The sequence below is a fragment of the Salvelinus namaycush genome, chromosome 33 (genome assembly GCF_016432855.1).
Source record: "Salvelinus namaycush isolate Seneca chromosome 33, SaNama_1.0, whole genome shotgun sequence".
In the NCBI taxonomy this organism is placed as follows: Eukaryota; Metazoa; Chordata; class Actinopteri; order Salmoniformes; family Salmonidae; genus Salvelinus; species Salvelinus namaycush.
The window spans coordinates 20,379,166-20,398,685 of NC_052339.1; the positions used below are offsets into that span (position 1 = coordinate 20,379,166).

The 19,520-nt window shown below is 43.3% G+C and overlaps 1 protein-coding gene across 1 annotated transcript in view; it reads right to left on the reverse strand.

Annotated features, from left to right (window-relative positions):
• LOC120027804 (rotatin-like) overlaps positions 1 to 19,520 on the reverse strand; it is a 61,496-nt gene that overhangs the window by 33,617 nt on the left and 8,359 nt on the right. Inside the window, exons 7-24 of the mRNA XM_038972844.1 lie at positions 15,415 to 15,565; positions 14,737 to 14,911; positions 14,452 to 14,642; positions 14,220 to 14,335; positions 13,415 to 13,582; positions 13,121 to 13,333; positions 12,749 to 12,861; positions 12,315 to 12,441; positions 12,019 to 12,144; positions 11,612 to 11,728; positions 10,953 to 11,092; positions 7,821 to 7,992; positions 5,264 to 5,363; positions 4,768 to 4,856; positions 4,549 to 4,666; positions 4,041 to 4,137; positions 3,865 to 3,930; positions 3,515 to 3,706 (exon numbers count right to left, since the gene is read on the reverse strand). Of these exons, the coding sequence (XP_038828772.1) occupies positions 3,515 to 3,706; positions 3,865 to 3,930; positions 4,041 to 4,137; positions 4,549 to 4,666; positions 4,768 to 4,856; positions 5,264 to 5,363; positions 7,821 to 7,992; positions 10,953 to 11,092; positions 11,612 to 11,728; positions 12,019 to 12,144; positions 12,315 to 12,441; positions 12,749 to 12,861; positions 13,121 to 13,333; positions 13,415 to 13,582; positions 14,220 to 14,335; positions 14,452 to 14,642; positions 14,737 to 14,911; positions 15,415 to 15,565 (2,471 nt within the window). The remainder of the gene's footprint in view (positions 1 to 3,514; positions 3,707 to 3,864; positions 3,931 to 4,040; positions 4,138 to 4,548; positions 4,667 to 4,767; positions 4,857 to 5,263; positions 5,364 to 7,820; positions 7,993 to 10,952; positions 11,093 to 11,611; positions 11,729 to 12,018; positions 12,145 to 12,314; positions 12,442 to 12,748; positions 12,862 to 13,120; positions 13,334 to 13,414; positions 13,583 to 14,219; positions 14,336 to 14,451; positions 14,643 to 14,736; positions 14,912 to 15,414; positions 15,566 to 19,520) is intronic.

Consider the following 19,520-nt stretch of genomic DNA (forward strand, 5'->3'; position numbering starts at 1 on the left):
CATGGATTGAAGTTTCAGCAATGTCTCAATGATGAGTTCGGTGTTGGACTAGCCTTGTGTGACATGCACGCACAGTTACCAGCCAGCTAGAGTTAACGGCAGGGGGACGAGTAATATCCACTGTTGATGTACGGATAAAGACTGAGAAGGAATGTGAAGATAACTGAAGCTAGTTAGCTTTAGAAAACTCTGAGTAGATCTAGCTTTCTTCGTAGGATACCCCTCAGGACTGACTGATTCAAGCTAGCTACAGTATCTACATGAAGCACCTTGACATTACATTGAAAAAGAACTGTAGTACTCAGAATATTTTCTAACCAGACGAAGACGCAAAGGTTCATCTAAATAAAAATGTGAATAAACATACACGCACATACTCCTGGGTTCAAAAACCCTTTCAGCCTTGCTGTTTAGTCCAGGACTAAGCCTTAATCTGGGTCTGTGCCATGTGTTGTTCCACTTTAGATGAGGATGTGATTTTGTTTGATTAGAGAATGCTAATGAGCTGGGTATATGTCCAAATGAGTGTTTTTTAACCTAATTTAATATTCTGTGTATATATACAGTTGAAGTCGGAAGTTTACATACACTTAGGTTGGAGTCATCAAAACTCGTCTTTCAACCACTCCACAAATTTCTTGTTAACAAACTATAGTCTTGGCAAGTCGGTTAGGTCATCTACTTTGTGCATGACACAAGTCATTTGACAGACAGATTACTTCACTCATAATTCACTGTATCACAATTCCAGTGGGTCAGAAATTTACATATACTAAACCCAAACCGGCTGCGGGCGTGCACCATCGTGCACTATCGTGCAGAAATGTATTTTGCCCCTCCACACCAAACGCGATCACGACACACAGGTTAAAATATCAAAACAAACTCTGAACCAATGACATTCATTTGGGGACAGGTCGAAAAGCATTAAACATGTATGGCAATTTAGCTAGTTAGCTTGCACTTGCTAGCTAACTTTAATTTGTCCTATTTAGCTAGCTTGCTGTTGCTAGCTAATTTGTCCTGGGAAATAAACATTGAGTTGTTATTTTACCTGAAATGCACAAGGACCTCTACTCCGACAATTAATCCACACATAAAACGGCCAACCCGAATCGTTTCTAGTCATCTCTTCTCCTTCCAGGCTTTTTCAACTTTGAACTTATATGGTGATTGGCATCTTAACTTTCATTGTATTACCACAACAACCGGCAACAAAGTTCGTCTTTCAATCACCCACGTGGGTATAACCAATGAGGAGATGGCACGTGGGTACCTGCTTCTATAAACCAATGAGGAGATGGGAGAGGCAGGACTTTCAGCACGATCTGCATCAGAAATAGGAAGTACTTCTATTTTAGCCCTTGGCAACGCAGACGCTCGTTGGCGCGCGCGAGCAGTGTGGGTGCAATAATTGAATAACATGGATTTCTAAATGTATTTTGTGACGCTCGCGCACGCAACGTGTCCGGTCTGGTCAGCATGTAAGTTGACTGTGCCTTTAAACAGCTTGGAAAATTCCAGAAAATGTCCTGGCTTTAGAAGCTTCTGATAGGCTAATTGACATGATTTGAGTCAATTGGGGGTGTACCTGTGGATGTATTTCAAGGCCTACCTTCAAACCCAGTGCCTCTTTGCTTGACATCATGGGAAAATCAAAAGAAATCAGCCAAGACCTCAGAAAAAAATGGTAGACCTCCACAAGTCTGGTTCATCCTTGGGAGCAATTTCCAAATGCCTGAAGGTACCACGTTCATCTGTACAAACATTAGTACACAAGTATAAACGCCATGGGACCACACAGCCGTCAAACCGCTCAGGAAGGAGACGCGTTCTGTCTCCTAGAGATGAATGTACTTTGGTGTGAAAAGTGCAAATCAATCCCAGAACAACAGCAAAGGACCTTGTGAAGATGCTGGAGGAAACAGGTACAAAAGTATCTATATCCACAGTAAAACAAGTCCTATATCGACATAACCTGAAAGGCCGCTCAGCAAGGAAGAAGCCACTGCTCCAAAACCGTCATTAAAAAAACTGACTACGGTTTGCAACTGCACATGGGGACAAAGATTGCACTTTTTGGAGAAATGTCCTCTGGTCTGATGAAACAAAAATAGAACTGTTTGGCCATAATGACCATCGTTATGTTTGGAGGAAAAAGGGGGATGCTTGCAAGCCAAAGAACACCATCCCAACCGTGAAGCACGGGGGTGGCAGCATCATGTTGTGGGGGTGCTTTGCTGCAGGAGGGACTGATGCACTTCACAAAATAGATGCCATCATGAGGGGGAAAACTATGTGGATATATTGAAGCAACATCTCAAGACATCAGTCAGGAAGTTAAAGCTTGGTCGCAAACGGGTCTTCCAAATGGACGATGACCCCTAGCATACTTCCAAAGTTGTGACAAAATGGCTTAAGGACAACAAAGTCAAGGTATTGGAGTGGCCATCACAAAGCCCTGACCTCAATCCTATCGAAAATGTGTGGGCAGAACTGAAAAAGCATGTGCGAGCAAGGACGCCTACAAACTTGACTCAGTTACACCAGCTCTGTCAGGAGGAATGGGCCAAAATTCACCCAACATTTTGTGGAAGGCTACCCGAAACGTTTGACCCAAGTTAAACAATTTAAAGGCAATGCTACCAAATACTAATTGAGTGTATGTAAACTTCTGACCCACTGGGAATGTGATGAAAGAAATAAAAGCTGAAATAAATCATTCTCTCTACTATTATTAAATGCTTCACATTCTTAAAATAAAAGTGGTGATCCTAACTGACCTAAAACAGGGAATTTTTACTAGGATTAAATGTCAGGAATTGTGAAAAACTGAGTTTAAATGTATTTGGCTAAGGTGTATGTAAACTTCCGACTTCAACTATATATTACTGTAAATATTGATCACATTCCTTGTGTATGATCATATATTTTGACATCGAATGTAAATATTGTGAACCTATGTTATACATTTTTTACCTCCTGTTTCAGGATGTGATGTCACTGAGTACTGCCTCTATATATAGGACCTTCCACCCCCACCTGGGATATGGATGCCTGATGAAGACCTTAGGGTCGAAACGTTGTTATAAATATCACCTGAGAGCATGAGCAGCAGTGTGCGGCCTTTTCCTTTCTGATTTCTTTATAATTTTCTTTATAATTTACTTTGATGCCAGTCTGCATTAAGACAGTGATAGTTTTGTGCATGATAGTGACACCTGAATTGATCCATTGTTTGTTGTATACCTCTGGTGTGATTAGTTAAGTTAAAACAGGAACGGTGAGGCTTCCTCGTCTGTGGTCTGCATTAGGTTACATGACAAAAATGAAGACTGATGGATCAGACGCCTCAGCTCTTTAGCAGTCCAAAGGAAAAAGTCTGCAACTCTTCCCCAGAACGTTCTAGTAATCATTGTAGCTAGTGAACAATCTCAATTAACGTCCTTGGTAAAATGAAGGTCAACAAAAACAAACTTGACATCCAAGGTACATAAGGTGTGACATCACTTACTCGGCGACATCACTGCGGATCCCACGGAGCTCCTCCAAGAGGTTATCTATCCCAGAATGCCATGCGGTGTTCCAGGCCAGCTGCAGGGTCTCCTTAGCGGGGGTCAGGGAGAGGAGGTCAGAGTAGGGGGGCAGGACGGAGCAGTAGGGGCTCACCGCATGGTGGGACGCGGCCTGGAACGGTAGGCTGTACCTAGGGAGGGAGAGGAGGGGGAGTGAGGAGGGGGAGAGAGAGGAGGGTAGAGCATGTAGTTACTAGATATAACACCATTCATATGTAAATAGACAGACTGACATCAATATAAAAAGTAAATATTGGTGACTATCAATAAAGTTAGGCTACTTCATTACCTTCGTATGACGGACACAGGGAGAGAGAATGGTGAGAGAGCCACGTCGGAGCTGGAATTTTCCGACCTGATTAGGTAAAACAATAAAATGCTTTACCACATCTTTGCTCTGTAGGAAATAGTGCTAAAATCAAAAGCAAACAAATTAATTCAGATGAGAGCGGGAAGAACACATACCACACTTCTACTGTGGCAATCTCATCAAAGAGCAGCAGACACATCAACACAGCCGCCTCACGAACATCCCCTTTGTTCTCCTTGACAAGCAATGAAGCTAACAGGATAAACAAACAATTAGAAAACGTTCAGTGATTAGCGGTGGTGAACGTACACTCAGTTGATTCCAGTGAGGGTTTAGCTATGTGATTGTTTAACCTTGTGAAGGCCTTTGAGAGGTGCAACAGAATGTGTTTACCAATGTGAACGTCTAGGTCCTGTGAACATACCTCTAAAACTGTACAACGTAATGCCTAAATTGAATGAGTTGTGATGTGAATTAACCTCAGGGCAGTGTTAAACTGTTCAAACGTTACTCGCTGAGTTGTAATGCAAACTTATCCCTCAGCTGGGCAACGAAATGAGTTTAGCTGTGCCCGAGTGAATGAGTTGTGTGTGAACGTCACTCAGAGCAGTGTGATAGCGTTGGACTGTGATGGTTGCTAAATGAGTTGTGTTGGGAACGTACCCCTGAGCAGAGTGATGAGGAGGGGGTTCTTCTCAGCCAGAAGATGCCTCAGGGAGGGGTCTGCATACACCAGCTTTCTCAGAATACACACACACGGCTCCAACAGGCAGTCCATGCTCTGGGTGAAGAACACACACACACACACACACACGTGTTAACACAGCAAACATAGACAAACATACACATTCATATGCAAGCTGATCTGCGAGGTCTTTTCACCTTCCTGTGGTCGTTCACACTCTCTGTGATGAAGCAGATCACTTTATCTGTTACACCAAGACTCTTCAACACTGGGTGCATTGCTGTTTCTGTGGAGAAAATAGATTGAAAGTAATAACTTAATAGGCCTATCAATAATACAAATGAAGTGTTGTCTGCCTAACAATGCTAGACCCTAAGAATACATGGAATTTGCATATTTTTCCTTTCTCAAGTTACTTCCATTATTTATCCTAAACATATGGTGGTGGGTAGAAGCATACGCCTTTGCAAAAACACAGCAAGCTTTTCTTTGCGTGACTATTCGCACAAAACGTTTATATTTACCTCAACTTTATTTTCTTTGCAAACCATTTTGATGTTCTAGGTCAACGCTAACAAAGCTTAGGAGAGTTATGTCTAGTGTTATGCCCTTTTCCCCAAAAATATTTTTTTGTCTACATATCCCTTGCTAATCCTAAAAGCATTGTGTGGAGGATATGAAGCGCTACATCACCCTGTAGGACGACAGCCAGTTGTTCTGCTGCTGACCTCCTGAGGGTCAGGTCAACAGTGTCAGAGGTCAAGATGCTGAACAGCTTCTCCACTGACTCCACCTATGGTTATAAAGAAATAAACAACTAACAGTAAGAACAATTTAACCCAGTGGTACACTACATGATTTGGCCCCGATTTAGTGGGCCCAGACATGTTTTTCTTTTGAGATCGGAAAGAAAAATCCCCATGTCGTTGCCTACTCGGGGGGAGCGGACGTCACCGACGCTCGTTTGATGTGAGCGAGTCAGACACGCCATCGGAGGGCTACTGATCCCGTCTTTGAGTAGTCCCAGACGTACCGATATTTTCAAACATACTTGATTATATCGGCACAAAATCTGCAATGCTCTTGTAGTGTGAGATTTGCAATGACAAGTTTTAAGAATGTGATCAGCAAATAGCCAATGAGCTTGCTAAAGAGCCTGCTTAGAGCCACAGCTCGTTCTAGCTACATTAACAATCTAATCCAGGGCCATGCACAGGGGGCATGTGCTCAAAAATAAAATGAATATCTCAAAATTCATAACACACCAAATGCCTCTGTAGCAAAAACATAGATATTTTTTAGCATGGGCCTATTTATTTATGCAACATGTAAAATAGGGACCTTGAAGCCACACCTATGTGGAGCGCAGGTCAGGTACATGTACGCACTTGAAACAGCAAGACAGAGAAACCACACACAAATAAAGACAATGAAGAAATCGACAAAACTGGTAAATAAATAGAATGAAATAAACCAAAGCTTCTTGATCATATGTGTTACAGTTTTTTAGCTCTCCAAACAACGTTTCCACTTTGAGAACGAGAATGGTGTGAATGTAATAATATATTGTCTGAATGAACAGAAATGACCGCAACCAAACATTGTAGATTACTTGGTGAATTGAGGAGATTAATGATAACATCAAGACTAAATATATATGTGATACATACGGGAATTGATCAGCATTAACAGCCAATTGATATAAAGAAACAATGAGTGCACATGAATTGGCGGGGGTCAGCGGACATTCTTGGAGAGAGACCAGCCTAGCGCATCTTTGCCACACAACAACACTCACTCATCATCACAAATTGTAAACTAGCTACACTATATGCATAGTTTATGCACAGTCACTTCACCCCTACCTACATGTACAAATTACCTCGACTAACCTGTACCCCCCCCGCACACTGACTCGGTACCGGTACCCCCTGTATATAGCCTCGTTATTGTTATTTTATTGTGTTACTTTTTATTTTATTTAGCAAATCTTTTAAATCTAGTGCTTGTAAGTAAGCATTTCACAGTAAGGTCTACTACACCTGTTGTATTCGGCTGTTGTAACTTGACTGGCCTGCACAGAGCCCTGACCTCAACCCCATCGAACACCTTTGGGATAAATGGGAACGCCGACTGCGAGCCAGGCCTAATCACCCAACATCAGTACCCGACCTCACTAATGCTCTTGTGGCTGAATGGAAGCAAGTCCCCGCAGCAATGTTCCAACATCTAGTGGAGGCTGTTATAGCAGCATAGGGGTGGACCAACTCCATATTAATGCCAATGATTTTGGAATGAGATGTTTGACGAGCAGTTGTCCACATGCACTACATGACAAAAAGTAGTTGCAGTGCCGCCTAAAGACATGAATGACATCGGAAAAGAGGGTGGGCTATCAGCTGATCATTGATGTTGATTGATTTAAATCTGATAGTTAGATTTATTTGATTGATTCCGATTTACCTCTTTATGTCTTTCTGCCTCTCTCTGCTGTGCATATCAGCCAACCAGACCAAAATACTGATGATATAGGCTAAATCAAGTGTCATCAAGTGTTAATCAAATGTTATGCTGCTGTGGCAGTACTGTTGATATTTAAACTAGGTAGATAGCTACACATACACGACCAGTGACCGCAACTCTCAAGCCATGCATGTTTCCATACTGGGCACATGCAATATCCGTACAGGGCAGACTGGGAAATAGGCACAACCGGGAGCGCGCAAGCTAGGTACAGGGCAGATCAACAGGCTCAAACAATGGACGGGGTAGGTGGTGGCGAACTTGACGACGACTTGCAGGCAGTGGGTTCCGAACAACAATGACACTTTCTTCCGTACTTTTTTGTATAATTTTGGCGGAAATCACACAAAAGGGCCCTTTGGAGACTGGAAGGGCAAAATGGCATTCGGTCTGCACAGGTAGAGCCCTATCTGGGCACTGCCTGATCGAATCACATCACACTGTTTTGGTGAGACAATGTGGTGGTATGGAGAATCCTCACGAGCAAGTGAATAATGTTGTGTATGACCCCCTGTCTGCGCCAGATCGTTTAGTGTGCGCACCACTACGTTGGCAAGACAAAAAAAATACATGAAAGACGGTAGTTTAATGTGAGAGGCTGAGCGATGTTAAGATTTTGAAAGTCGTGTAGTGTACACTCTGCACTCTGTCACATAACTATACCTCTTTACTTGCATCGGGATAAAAGGCCAACGTTGTCTGTATGTCGCTGCCCGTCTACCCATACCTTGAGGAAGGACTTGTCGCTGCTGTCCAGGTTGATGTCCAGTGCATTGTTGAGACAGAAGAGGGAGGGGAGAGAGGAGAGGACAGGACCCTCCAGGGTTGGTCTGACTGTAGTAGCCCCCTCTACACTGGTCAGGTGGGGAAGAAGGTGTTGGACTGCTGCAGCTCGGACCCTGCAATCACACCAAATACTCAGAGGTATGGGACTGTAGGTCATCAATCAATCAACCTATTAATTAATCGATATAGCAACAGTGTTTTACCTGGGATTTTATTTAGCAGCGGCAAAGTAATTTCCTTAAATTATACATATTTTGCCATGGGGCTGAGAGAAAAATGGCAGTTTCAAAGCTAATTTCCTATAATTCTATACATTTTGTCAGGGGCTAAGAGAAAATGTGGAGTTTTAAAGCTAGTTTCCTGCTATTCTACACATTTTGTCAGGGGCTGAGAGAAAATGTGGAGTTTTAAAGCTAGTTTCCTGCTATTCTACACATTTTGTCAGGGGCTGAGAGAAAATGTGGAGTTTTAAAGCTAGTTTCCTGCTATTCTCCACATTTTCCCATGGCTTATGCCGTGTTCGTATGCCATCAAACATTTGAACAAAATCAGCAGTTAAATGCTGCTAAATGCATAGAGGGGAAAATCTGATCAAGCATTCAAATAATCAATCTCTGTCTTTTCTCTCTCTGTTCTTTCTGTGTCTATGAATCAGTCAAAGATACAGGACTTTCATATACAACTAATACATCCTCCATACAACACTGAGGAGCTAACTGAGTACACAGCACAATAAAGAGAGTAAATATACATATTCATACAACAGCAGTATAGACAGACAGGGACTGTGTGAAGAAGATGGCTGTTTTCCACAACCATTACAAAGAGCCCCCAGCCAGAGACAGAGTTGATGAGTCCATCAGCTTATAACAAGTGACAGGAGTAATATGCCCATCAACATCAACACACAGTGTTGGAAAGCAGAATAGCTAAACACTGAGACAGTTGTCTGGTTTTACAACGCCCTCGAGAGTCAATGTCAAATTCAGTTGACAGCTTCAAAAAGTAAAGACACACACTCAAACAAATTTCCCTTTTTCCTCACATGCACACGTGCACCAGAGTATGTGAGCGGAGCTGGACCGGAGCTAGGACCGGAGCTAAGAGCTGGAGCGCTCACTTCACCAGCTCAGGGGATGCCAGGCCCAACACGCATTTGTAGTCTACTTGTGTGCTGCTGTAGCCCCTTGCTTTAGCTATTGTCATGGAGTTCACTAAATATTTTCATAAAGAAACTGATAAAACACACAGGTGCAAAATCAAGGTGACTTACAAAGATGACGACCAAGAGAGGGAGTGCGATGATGTAGTGTCCACAACTAAATAATCATTGTGGAATCTGAAAAGACACGTATCCCAAAAGCATGATGGAGTACTTACTACGCGCACGTTAAAAGAAAAGAACGAGGTGGGTAGATAACTGAGTGTGTCACTGTAGCAAAGTATTTATGAACCAAAAAATCTGCTCTTAAACATTTCGTTCATTTTTTGTTATATTATCTATAGGCCATAATTGATTTTGGCACAATAAGGCCTGGCATATTCCCACGTTCAAGGAGCTTTCCGCTTTGATTGGGTTATTTTGCTTACAAACCTTTAGGCCTACCTATAGAAAAATAAAACAACTCTGCATCTCTGCCCAGCCTGGCAAGAGGGGCCAAAAGGGTGTTTAACATCCCCGGTGGCTCTGTGAAGAAGATATTCTCCGCTGCTGGCCTGCACTCCAGGCACCATCGCCTGAGCCTGAAGCCATAGACTGGCCAAAACGTATGTTTCTCAAAATGAATTCAAAGGCACTAATAAGTCATTTTTCATTTAATTTGAATTTAATTCTAAGTAAGTCACAGCCTATTTGCACAATTTATAGACTATAATGATTTAATACAATGAAATGTTGTTTAAATGCTGAGTGCTTTATGTCCCTACCAGCCTATTGGGTCAAACTCGCAAATGCTTCAAAATGTATTTCTTTGAAGGCTATAGCCATGAAATAATTGAAAGAACATAGCCAAAATAATTTATTTCCGTTCCTTCTTAGGCTCCCTGTCTGGCTCCTGACCTATTTAGAGTGTTTATATGCTGTTTAATATAACATGTAGCCTATTTGAAATGTGTGATTCTTACATTCACCTTTTCATGTTTATTCAAATACTTTTCATTCAAATCATATGGTTTGGTTTCAATACTTAAAACCCTTATGGTAAGTCCATGTCATCACAAAAATAGATGGGTTTTGGTTAAACTGTGACTTTAATGAATGGAGCGAATTTGGAGTGGCAGTCTTTCAGTGCACAAGCACCACTCCATGAGCGATGAGCGTGATTTCCAACCGCTCAAATACTCTGGCGTGCACGCACACACACACATAGAAATCGTCTAGGTTAAACTGTTGGAATCATAGAAATAGAATAATAATTCTAAATGTATGGGTGGAATACAACGGGCACTTGGAATGCAGTTTTGTTTGGCAAGACAAGGGAGGAGATGGTTGTGACAAAGTAGGAACCAAAGTGTTGTTTTCCATGAGACCCTAATTAGATTGAAATAGGCACATTCCACAAACAATGCTGATGTGCTCCACCACTGGTACCGCCCTGTATTAGAGCAAAAGTTTGCAAGCAAGATTTGCCAAATCTCAGCGGAGTTAGTTAGCCAGCTAGCTAGCTAGCGATTAGCATTAAGGGCTAACTCACGTTTTTTTGGGGCACAACAACTAACTAGTAAAATATGTAGATGCAAAGTGGAAAGCTGCGTCGTTCTTGTTTGGAAAAATCATTTGACTGCATGCTGTTATTTGGTCAATGCACTTAGAGAATCTCGAGTTCAAGGAACTGCATGCTTGAGTGACAGGGGGGAGGGCTTCGTGTGGGGTTGGGAAACGGCCAAAAGAGGAGAGATGGAGAGAAAACTCTGTCAAGTCGAGGAAAAAATCAAAAGTAAAAAAAAATGGAAGTTAGACGGCTAAATGCAAATTTCAATACTGCAATTTCGATTAAAATGGGATTAATCGTGCAGCCCTACCACACACAAACACAGAGAAACAGTTCCCTACTACACAGACACGCTCACTTACTCCGGCTCCTTAGTGAAGAGTAGTCGTAGCGCAGCTCTCAACTTGGCTGTGTTTGGAAACACGCCGTCTCTCACCTCGTTTGACACTTCACTTATCAGAAGAACACAGTTTCCCAGCGCATCCTCTGTGCCTGCGTAACTCTACACACACACACACACACACACGGTAAGGTCTGGGAATTCCAGCTGAGCACAACAGTAAATAAATATGCATCACCGTGATTAGAGAATGTTTCATCTGGTTTCTACTGACGTGACAGTCTCAGAGACGAAAGGCTGCAAATTAAATCAAACTTGACGACCTTGTCAAGAGCCCATGCATATTCAGGTTCAATTGTCTGGATTTCAGTTGCTTCAAACACCAACGTTTAATAAAAAGCTTGGTTTTTTTGGTAAAAACTGTTACAATATCACAGAATATGCAAATGAGCAGATAACTAAATATTGCTTGGCAGCAGCTCCATATGGTGCACTGTACTCAGAAGGATGCAAGACGTTTCACTATGATTGTTATTTTCTGAAAAAGTGCAATTCCACTAAGGCATTTTCCCTTCCAAAGTACTACATAAAAAGGTAAAAATTGTATTTCACTTCATGAGCACTCAATGTGTATAACCAATGTATGCCAAACATTGAGTGTGTGTGGTGTGTGTAGAGTACCTGTAATATGGGGATGACTGGGTAAAGTGCCTGGTTGAACCTGTCCCATGTTGATGCTGTCATCATTAATGGGCACTTCAGCAGGAAGAGCAGAATATCCTTGGCAGCAGAGTTTACCTATAGATCACACATCAACTCCTGAACCCACAGCAGGCAGTATAACAATACATCTCTTCCACAAGCCAGCCAACTGTTTCTTGTCCATTTATCCTTCATTTAGCCATTGAGAATAAATTGTGTTTTGCAATAATGACCTTAATGACCCAAAAAATGACCCAAAAAAGTGGTTCAGTGCTATATGTCTAGAGCAACATCTACACATTGTCAACATTTTATATGACCTTAGACAAACCCTTGAGAAGCAGATTGATTTGTCACTAAACAACACATGCGTGTGCACATACTACCTTCCCAATTGGGTCCTGGAGTCCAAATGCACTGATCTGGTAGAGGACTTTGGGGTGAAGGAGGAAATTAACCCCACTACAGACTGACGACACGGGCTTGACCACATTCTGAACCCCAAGACACTCCTAAGGGGTCAAAAGTGAACAACATGCTTACCAGATGACCTCGCATGAAGAGGTGAGAGGTCAAAAGCATTAGCAATGTTATGATATCGTTGTCCTACCAAACATCTGTTAAGTGCCAGCATTACCAGATTACCGACCGTATTGAATAGATCTCTATGGGTTGACCTCACCTTGACTACATTGAGAGTGCAGGTGTAGGTCTCAGTCTTCACAGGGAGGAGGGGATGGGTCAGAAGCTTCAGTAGAACCCTCTGGCTCTCTGTCTGGAGCAGCGGACTGGCCTGCTCAAACTTCCACCTGATGATACAACCACAAATAAGACAATGTGTTAATGAATTTTTTATTTTTTTATTTAACCAGGTAGGCTAGTTGAGAACAAGTTCTCATTTACAACTGCGACCTGGCCAAGATAAAGCATAGCAGTGTGAACAGACAACAACACAGAGTTACACATGGAGTAAACAATAAACAAGTCAATAACACAGTAGGAAAATAAATACAATGAATCCATTCATGGAATTAGTTATGAGCAGTATTTATCTTACAGAAAGGGGACTTCTCACTCTACCATAAATAGAGGTAGTAGTAGTAATAGATAACTTACAAGTAGGAGCAGATGTGGATGCACTCCTTGACAATGGTTAGGTGTTGGTGGTATGGAAGGCCATCTATGGCCTGGTCTGCCAGCTCCAGTAACTCAAGCCAGTTCTTATCTCCCTGTGGAGGAATAGAGACAAACTCCTTAACATTGTACTCAGGTGCAACAGTAAAACATGTAAGCTCAGTCTTTTTTGTAATATCTACATTATCTTCCAGCAAAAACACCCATATCTTACTATTTTACAAACGATCCTCCTCTTCCAGGAGAATCACACCTATTCCTTCCAGATCCTCTCATGGTTTTTGGTTGCACCTGGTATTACGTTGGTTGAGCACCTACTACTCCTTTCCAAACGAGCCTCGTCTATCTCAGTACCTGTTGCTGCGTCTCCTTAAGGAACATGCAGGTGGACTCCATCCAGAGAGCAGCACGGCTGGTCCTCCTGTAGAGGTCATGGCCTTCAGGGTTCACCTGCTCCAGGTAGGCCACCGCAGCCTCCGCCATGCTGGGATAGGCCAAGCTGAAGGGCCGGTCCAGACACAGAGACAAGAGGACTGCCACAGCACTCTCCGGGAGATGACCACTGGCCTGGAGAGGAGAAACGTATCTGTTTGGTTAGGGTTAGTCATGCAGCTCAAAAAGTACTGTGACAAAAAATAACAAAGACACCTTCTCCAGGGGCAGGATGGTCTGCAGCAGTCTGATGGTGAAGACGGCAGTGGCTACGTAGGCCAGTCTGTGCTGGACCAATGAACTCTCAGGACAGTCTGAGGAACAGCTCTCATGATAGGTCATGATGTCACCCAGTGTCTCCATGGTAATCTTCAGCTTCTCCCTCTGAAAACAACACAAACACAAATCATAATCAATCATCAATCATGAACCCTCTCCCTGTAAAACGCAAGCCAAGAACAGCACAGACACCAGCAGAGGGCAGCAGAAACCCAGGCCAGAATAAACAGTCTTAGGGGAGCCCTGAAGAAGCCTGGCAGTGACACAGCAAGCTATTCTCCAGCTAAAGATGACAAAACAGCTTGGACCCTGGGCTGCTCGGGGTCCTATTAAACCAGCTGGGGGAGAGGAGGACAAGAGAGGGCCTTGGCTTGACAAGAGTATACATCTCCTTACAGAGAAGCAGGCACTCTTAACAGGATACAAATAACAAATGACTCTACATGGTCAAATCTGTATGAGTATGTTGTGACCCAAAGAACAGTACAGGATTCTAACTATTTACTGTTCAGTAACCTCCAGCACACACACAGCAGAGGAAAAATCTGAAAAGTGTCACTTTTCATGCATGTTGCAGAATGACATCATGTTCATTATACACTCACTGTGGCAAATGTGTAATATATAAGTACATTTGTGCTCTGCTTATCTTCACTGCGAGTCTGCTAGCTAATGTCTGCTAGCTAGTGTCAGTGGATCAGTAAGTATTCAGATATTAATACTGCGGGGTGTTGTGACTTGCCAGCTCCATCCCCACCAGGCTGGTGTCGTCCCAGACCAGATCACACACACCGTCTCTCAGCAGGACCACCGCCTCACACAGCAGCTCACACACACCCCGGAACACACGCACGCCGTCTGGGGGAGATAACACTTTTGTTAATTAATAATGTTGGCTGAAAAATCTTCACATAGTCGGAGAGAGAGAACACACATTGTTCAAACACACAGGCAAGAAAATCTCTCACTCCTACCTGTCCTGAGCAGTGGTATGGCATGCTCCATGGTGGCCACAGTAAACTGGGCCAGGCTGAGCTGCTGGAGCTGCAGTTCGAGGACGTCCTCCACCCCCAGATCAGGCAGCTCTAGTTGGGCTGCGTCTGCAGGCGAGGGGGCGGTCTGCCTGGAGGCCTGAGCGGCAGCTCCACCTCTCTGAGAGCTACTGCTGCTGAGAGGCAAGCGGTAAAAAAATTAGTCAATTAGAAATGTCCGGACTGACTGTAAAAATAACACCAACAACCACACCAACAGACACAGACCTGTTGGAGGCAGCATCCCCATCTTGGCCGTCCCCTCTGGGCCTTTGGCCGTTACGCCCCACCACAGAGGGCCGAGGAAAGCACTCTCCTCCTGGGGACGAGGCCAGGGAGCGCTGGGCCCCCCCCCCATGCACCTCCTGGGAGTAAGACAGTGACGAGTTCTGGGACACTGGGTCTACGGAGGAGAACGCAAGACGGAGGGAAGGAGAAAATAATCATCATCATTAGTTGCCTAGAATTTGCCTTTGCTGCATAACAATAATGATTAAGACACCGGAGTAGAAAACCTCTACTCTTAGATAAGTACCATGGGATCCGTAGGAAAGGATTAGGTCTGATCAAAGAGAATTAGACTACAAACAGGACCTGGCGCAATGAAGTTAGATATGAAAAATAACAAGAGAGTTCTTCATAAGTGAGATGCACTCTTATCTGAGAGTTACTCAGACACATGGGACCCAGCAGGACACAATGTCTGAGCAGAAATTAAATTTAGCTGCCAAGTGATAATTGGTATGTCAACTGAATCACACACTCAACTAAATCTGTGCCAAGTAGTGAAAGTAAATCCGCATAGGCGTAATAACTATAAAGCCATCTCGGCCTTGAAAATTATATTCTTAACTCTTTTAGACATCCTGATTAAATAAAAATTAAATAATCCAGATGTAATCCAACCTTGCTTTGCGGAGTAGAAGCTGGGGTCTCTGTGGAAACGAAGTCTCCTCCTCAGCCCCACACACAGCTGCTGTAGACAGGCCACTGCCTGCAGTCTCAGGTAGCCCGCCTCACTCTCACCTGGAGTCAGCCTCAGGATGGACAGGAGGTTCTGGAACACGGGAAAAATCAGAGAATAAGGATCAGTTATATGGTCAAACTTACATTAAAACAGAGTACCTAAGACGGAGTAGGATAAAGTTGACCCCCTAGGAGTCCACAAAGGTAATTGCAGGGGATCCGCAAAAATATACACTGCATTCGGAAAGTATTCAGACCCCTTGACTTTTTCCATTTTTTTTTGCTTTACAGCCTTATTCTAAAATGTATTAAATACGTTTACCCCTCAAACTACACACAATACCTCATAATGACAAAGCAAAAACAGGTGTTTAGAATTTTTTTTAAATATAAAAAAATATATTTTTTAAAATATTACATTTACATAAGTATTCAGACTCAGTACTTTGTTGCACCTTTGGCAGCAATTACAGCCTCAAGTCCTCTTGGGTATGACTTAGGTATTTGTAGTTGTCCACATATTCTAGGTGTCTAATTTGACTGTAAACTCTCCTTCCAGACTCACATTAAGCATCTCCAATCCAAAATTAAATCTAGAATGGTTTCCTATTTCGCAACAAAGCATCCTTCACTCATGCTGCCAAACATACCCTCGTAAAACTGACTATCCTACCGATCCTTGACTTCGGCGATGTCATTTACAAAATAGGCTCCAACACTCTACTCAGCAAATTGGATGTAGTCCATCACAGTGCTATCCATTTTGTCACCAAAGCCCCATATACTACCCACCACTGGGACCTGTATGCTCTCGTTGGCTGGCCCTCGCTTCAGATTTGTCACCAAAACCCACTGGCTCCAGGTCATCTATAAGTCTTTGCTAGGTAAAGCCCCGCCTTATCTCAGCTCACTGGTCACCATAGCAGCACCCACCCGTAGCACGCGCTCCAGCAGGTATTTCACTGGTCACGCCCAAAGCCAACTCCTCGTTTGACCGCCTTTCCTTCCAGTTCTCTGCTGCCAATGACTGGAACGAATTGCAAAAATCAAAAGCTGGAGACATATCTCCCTCACTAACTTTAAGCATCAGCTGTCAGAGCAGCTTACCGATCATTGCACCTGTACATAGCCCATCTCCAAATAGCCCACCCAACTACCTCATCCCCATATTGTTAAATTATTTTGCTCTTTTGCACCCCAGTAGCTCTACTTGCACATTCATCTTCTGCACATCTATCACTCCAGTGTTTAATTGCTACATTGTAATTATTTTGCCACTATGGCCCGTTTATTGCCTTACCTCCCTAATCTTACTACATTTGCACACACTGTATATAGATTTTTCTATTGTGTTATTGACTGTACGTTTGTTTATCCCATGTGTAACTGTGTTGTTTGTGTCGCACTGCTTTGCTTTATCTTGGCCAGGTCGCAGTTGTAAATGAGAACTTGTTCTCAACTGGCCTACCTGGTTAAAAAAAGGTGAAATAAAAATAAATTAAAATTGACGCTACAACCTTGCCACACCTATACTTGGGGAGTTTCTTCCATTCTTCTTTGCAGATCCTCTCAAGCTCTGTCAGGTTGGATGGGGAGTGTCACTGCACAGCTATTTTCAGGTCTCTCCAGATATGTTCGATTTGGTTTAAGTCCGGGCTCTGGTTGGGCCACTCAAGAACATTCAGAGACTTGTCCTGAAGCCACTCCTGCATTGTCTTGGCTGTGTGCTTAGGGTCATTGTCCTGTTAGAAGATGAACCTTCTCCCCAGTCTGGGGTCCTGAGCACTCGAGCAAGTTTCATCAAGGATCTCTGTACTTTGCTCCGTTCATCTTTCCCTCGATCCTGACTAGTCTCCCAGTCCCTGCCGCTGAAAAACATCCCCACAGCATGATGCTGCCTCAACCATGTTTTACTGTAGGGATGGTGGCAGGTTTACTCCAGACGTAAGGACTGGCATTCAGGTCAAAATGTTCAATCTGGGTTTCATCAGACCAGAGAATCTTGTTTATCATGGTCTGAGAGTCTTTAGGTGGCTTTCGTCTGGCCATTCTACCATAAAGGCCTGATTGGTGGAGTGCTGCAGAGATGGTTGTCCATCTGGAAGGTTCTCCCATCTCCAGAGGACCTCTGGAGCTCTGTCAGAGTGACCATCAGATTCTTGGTCACCTCCCTGACCAAGGCCCTTGTCCCCCGATTGGATCACCAAACTGAGCAAACTTCTTCCATTTAAGAATGAGGAGGCCACTGTGCTCTTGGGGACCTTCAATGCTGAATTTTTTTTTTCACCCTTCCCCAGGTCTGTGCCATAACACAATCCTGTCTCAGAGCTCTACGGATAATTCCTTCGACCTCATGGCTTTGTTTTTGCTCGGACAATGCACTGTCAACTGTTGGCCCTTATATAGACAGGTGTGTGCCTTTATAAATCATGTTCAATCAATTTAATTTCCACAGGTGGACTCCAATCAAGTTGTAGAAACATCTCAAGGATGATCAATGGAAACAAGATGCACCTGAGCTCAATTTCTAGTCTCCTAGCAAAAGGTCTGAATATTTATGTAAATAAGGCATCTGTTTTTCAATTTTAATAAATGTGCAAAAATGTCTAAAAACCTGATTTTGCTTTGTCATTATGGGGTATCGTGTATAAATTGATGAGGAATATTTTTTATTTAATCCATTTTAGAATAAGGCTGTAACGTAACAAAAAGGTGGAGAAAGGGAAGGGTTCTGAATACACTAATACACTAATACACACACACACACACACACACACACACACACACACACACACAGTACCAGTCAAAAGTTTGGACACACCTACTCAGTAAAGACATCAAAACTATGAAATAACACATATGGAATCATGTAGTAACCAAAAAGTGTAAAATCAAAATATATTTTAGATTCTTCAAAGTAGCCACCCTTTGCCTTGATTACAGTTTTGCACACTCTTGGCATTCTCTCAACCAGCTTCACCTGGAATGCTTTTCCAACAGTCTTGAAGAGGTTGCCACATATGCTGAGCACTTGTTGGCTGCTTTAGCCCTTACAGTCTGGAGGTGTGGTGGGTCATTGACCTGTAGAAAAACTGATTATAGTCCCACTAAGTGCAAACCAGATGGGATGGTGTATCGCTGCAGAATGCTGTGTTAGCCATGCTGGTTAAGTGTGCCTTGAATTCTAAATAAAATCACCAACAGTGCCACCAGCAATGCACCCCCACACCATCACACCTCCTCCTCCATGCTTCACAGTGGGAACCACACATGCCGAGTTAATTTGTTCACCTACTCTGCTTCTCACTAACGCCCTGCGGTTGGAACCAAAAATCTCAAATTTGAACTCATCAGACCAAAGGACAGATTTCCACAGGTCTAGTGTACATTGCTCGTGTTTCTTGGCCCAAGTAAGTCTCTTATTATTATTGGTGTCCTTTAGTAGTGGTTTGTTTGCTGCAATTCGACCATGAAGGCCTGATTCACAGTCTCCTCTGAACAGTTGACGTTGAGATGTGTGTGTTACTTGAATTCTGTGAAGCATTTATTTGGGCTGCAATTTCTGAAACTAGTAACTCTAATGAACTTATCCTCTGCAGCAGAGGTAACTCTGGGTCTTCCTTTCCTGTGGTGGTCCTCATGAGTGCCAGTTTCATCATAGCGCTTGATGGTTTTTGCAACTGCACTTGAAGAAACTTTCAAAGTTCTTGACATTTTCTGGATTGACTGACCTTCATGTCTTAAAGTAATGATGGACTGTTGTTTCTCTTTGCTTATTTGAGCTGTTCTTGCCATAATATGGACTTGGTACCCGCCAAGCTCATCATTAAGTTCGAGGCCCTGGGTCTGAACCCGGCCCTGTGCAACTTGGTCCTGGACTTCCTGATGAACCGCCCCCAGGTGGTGAAGGTAGGAAACAACACCTCCACTTCGCTGATCCTCAACACTGGGGCCCCACAAGGGTGCATGCTCAGCCACCTCCTGTACTCCCTGTTCACCCATGACTGTGTGACCACGCACGCCTCCAACTCAATCATCAAGTTTGC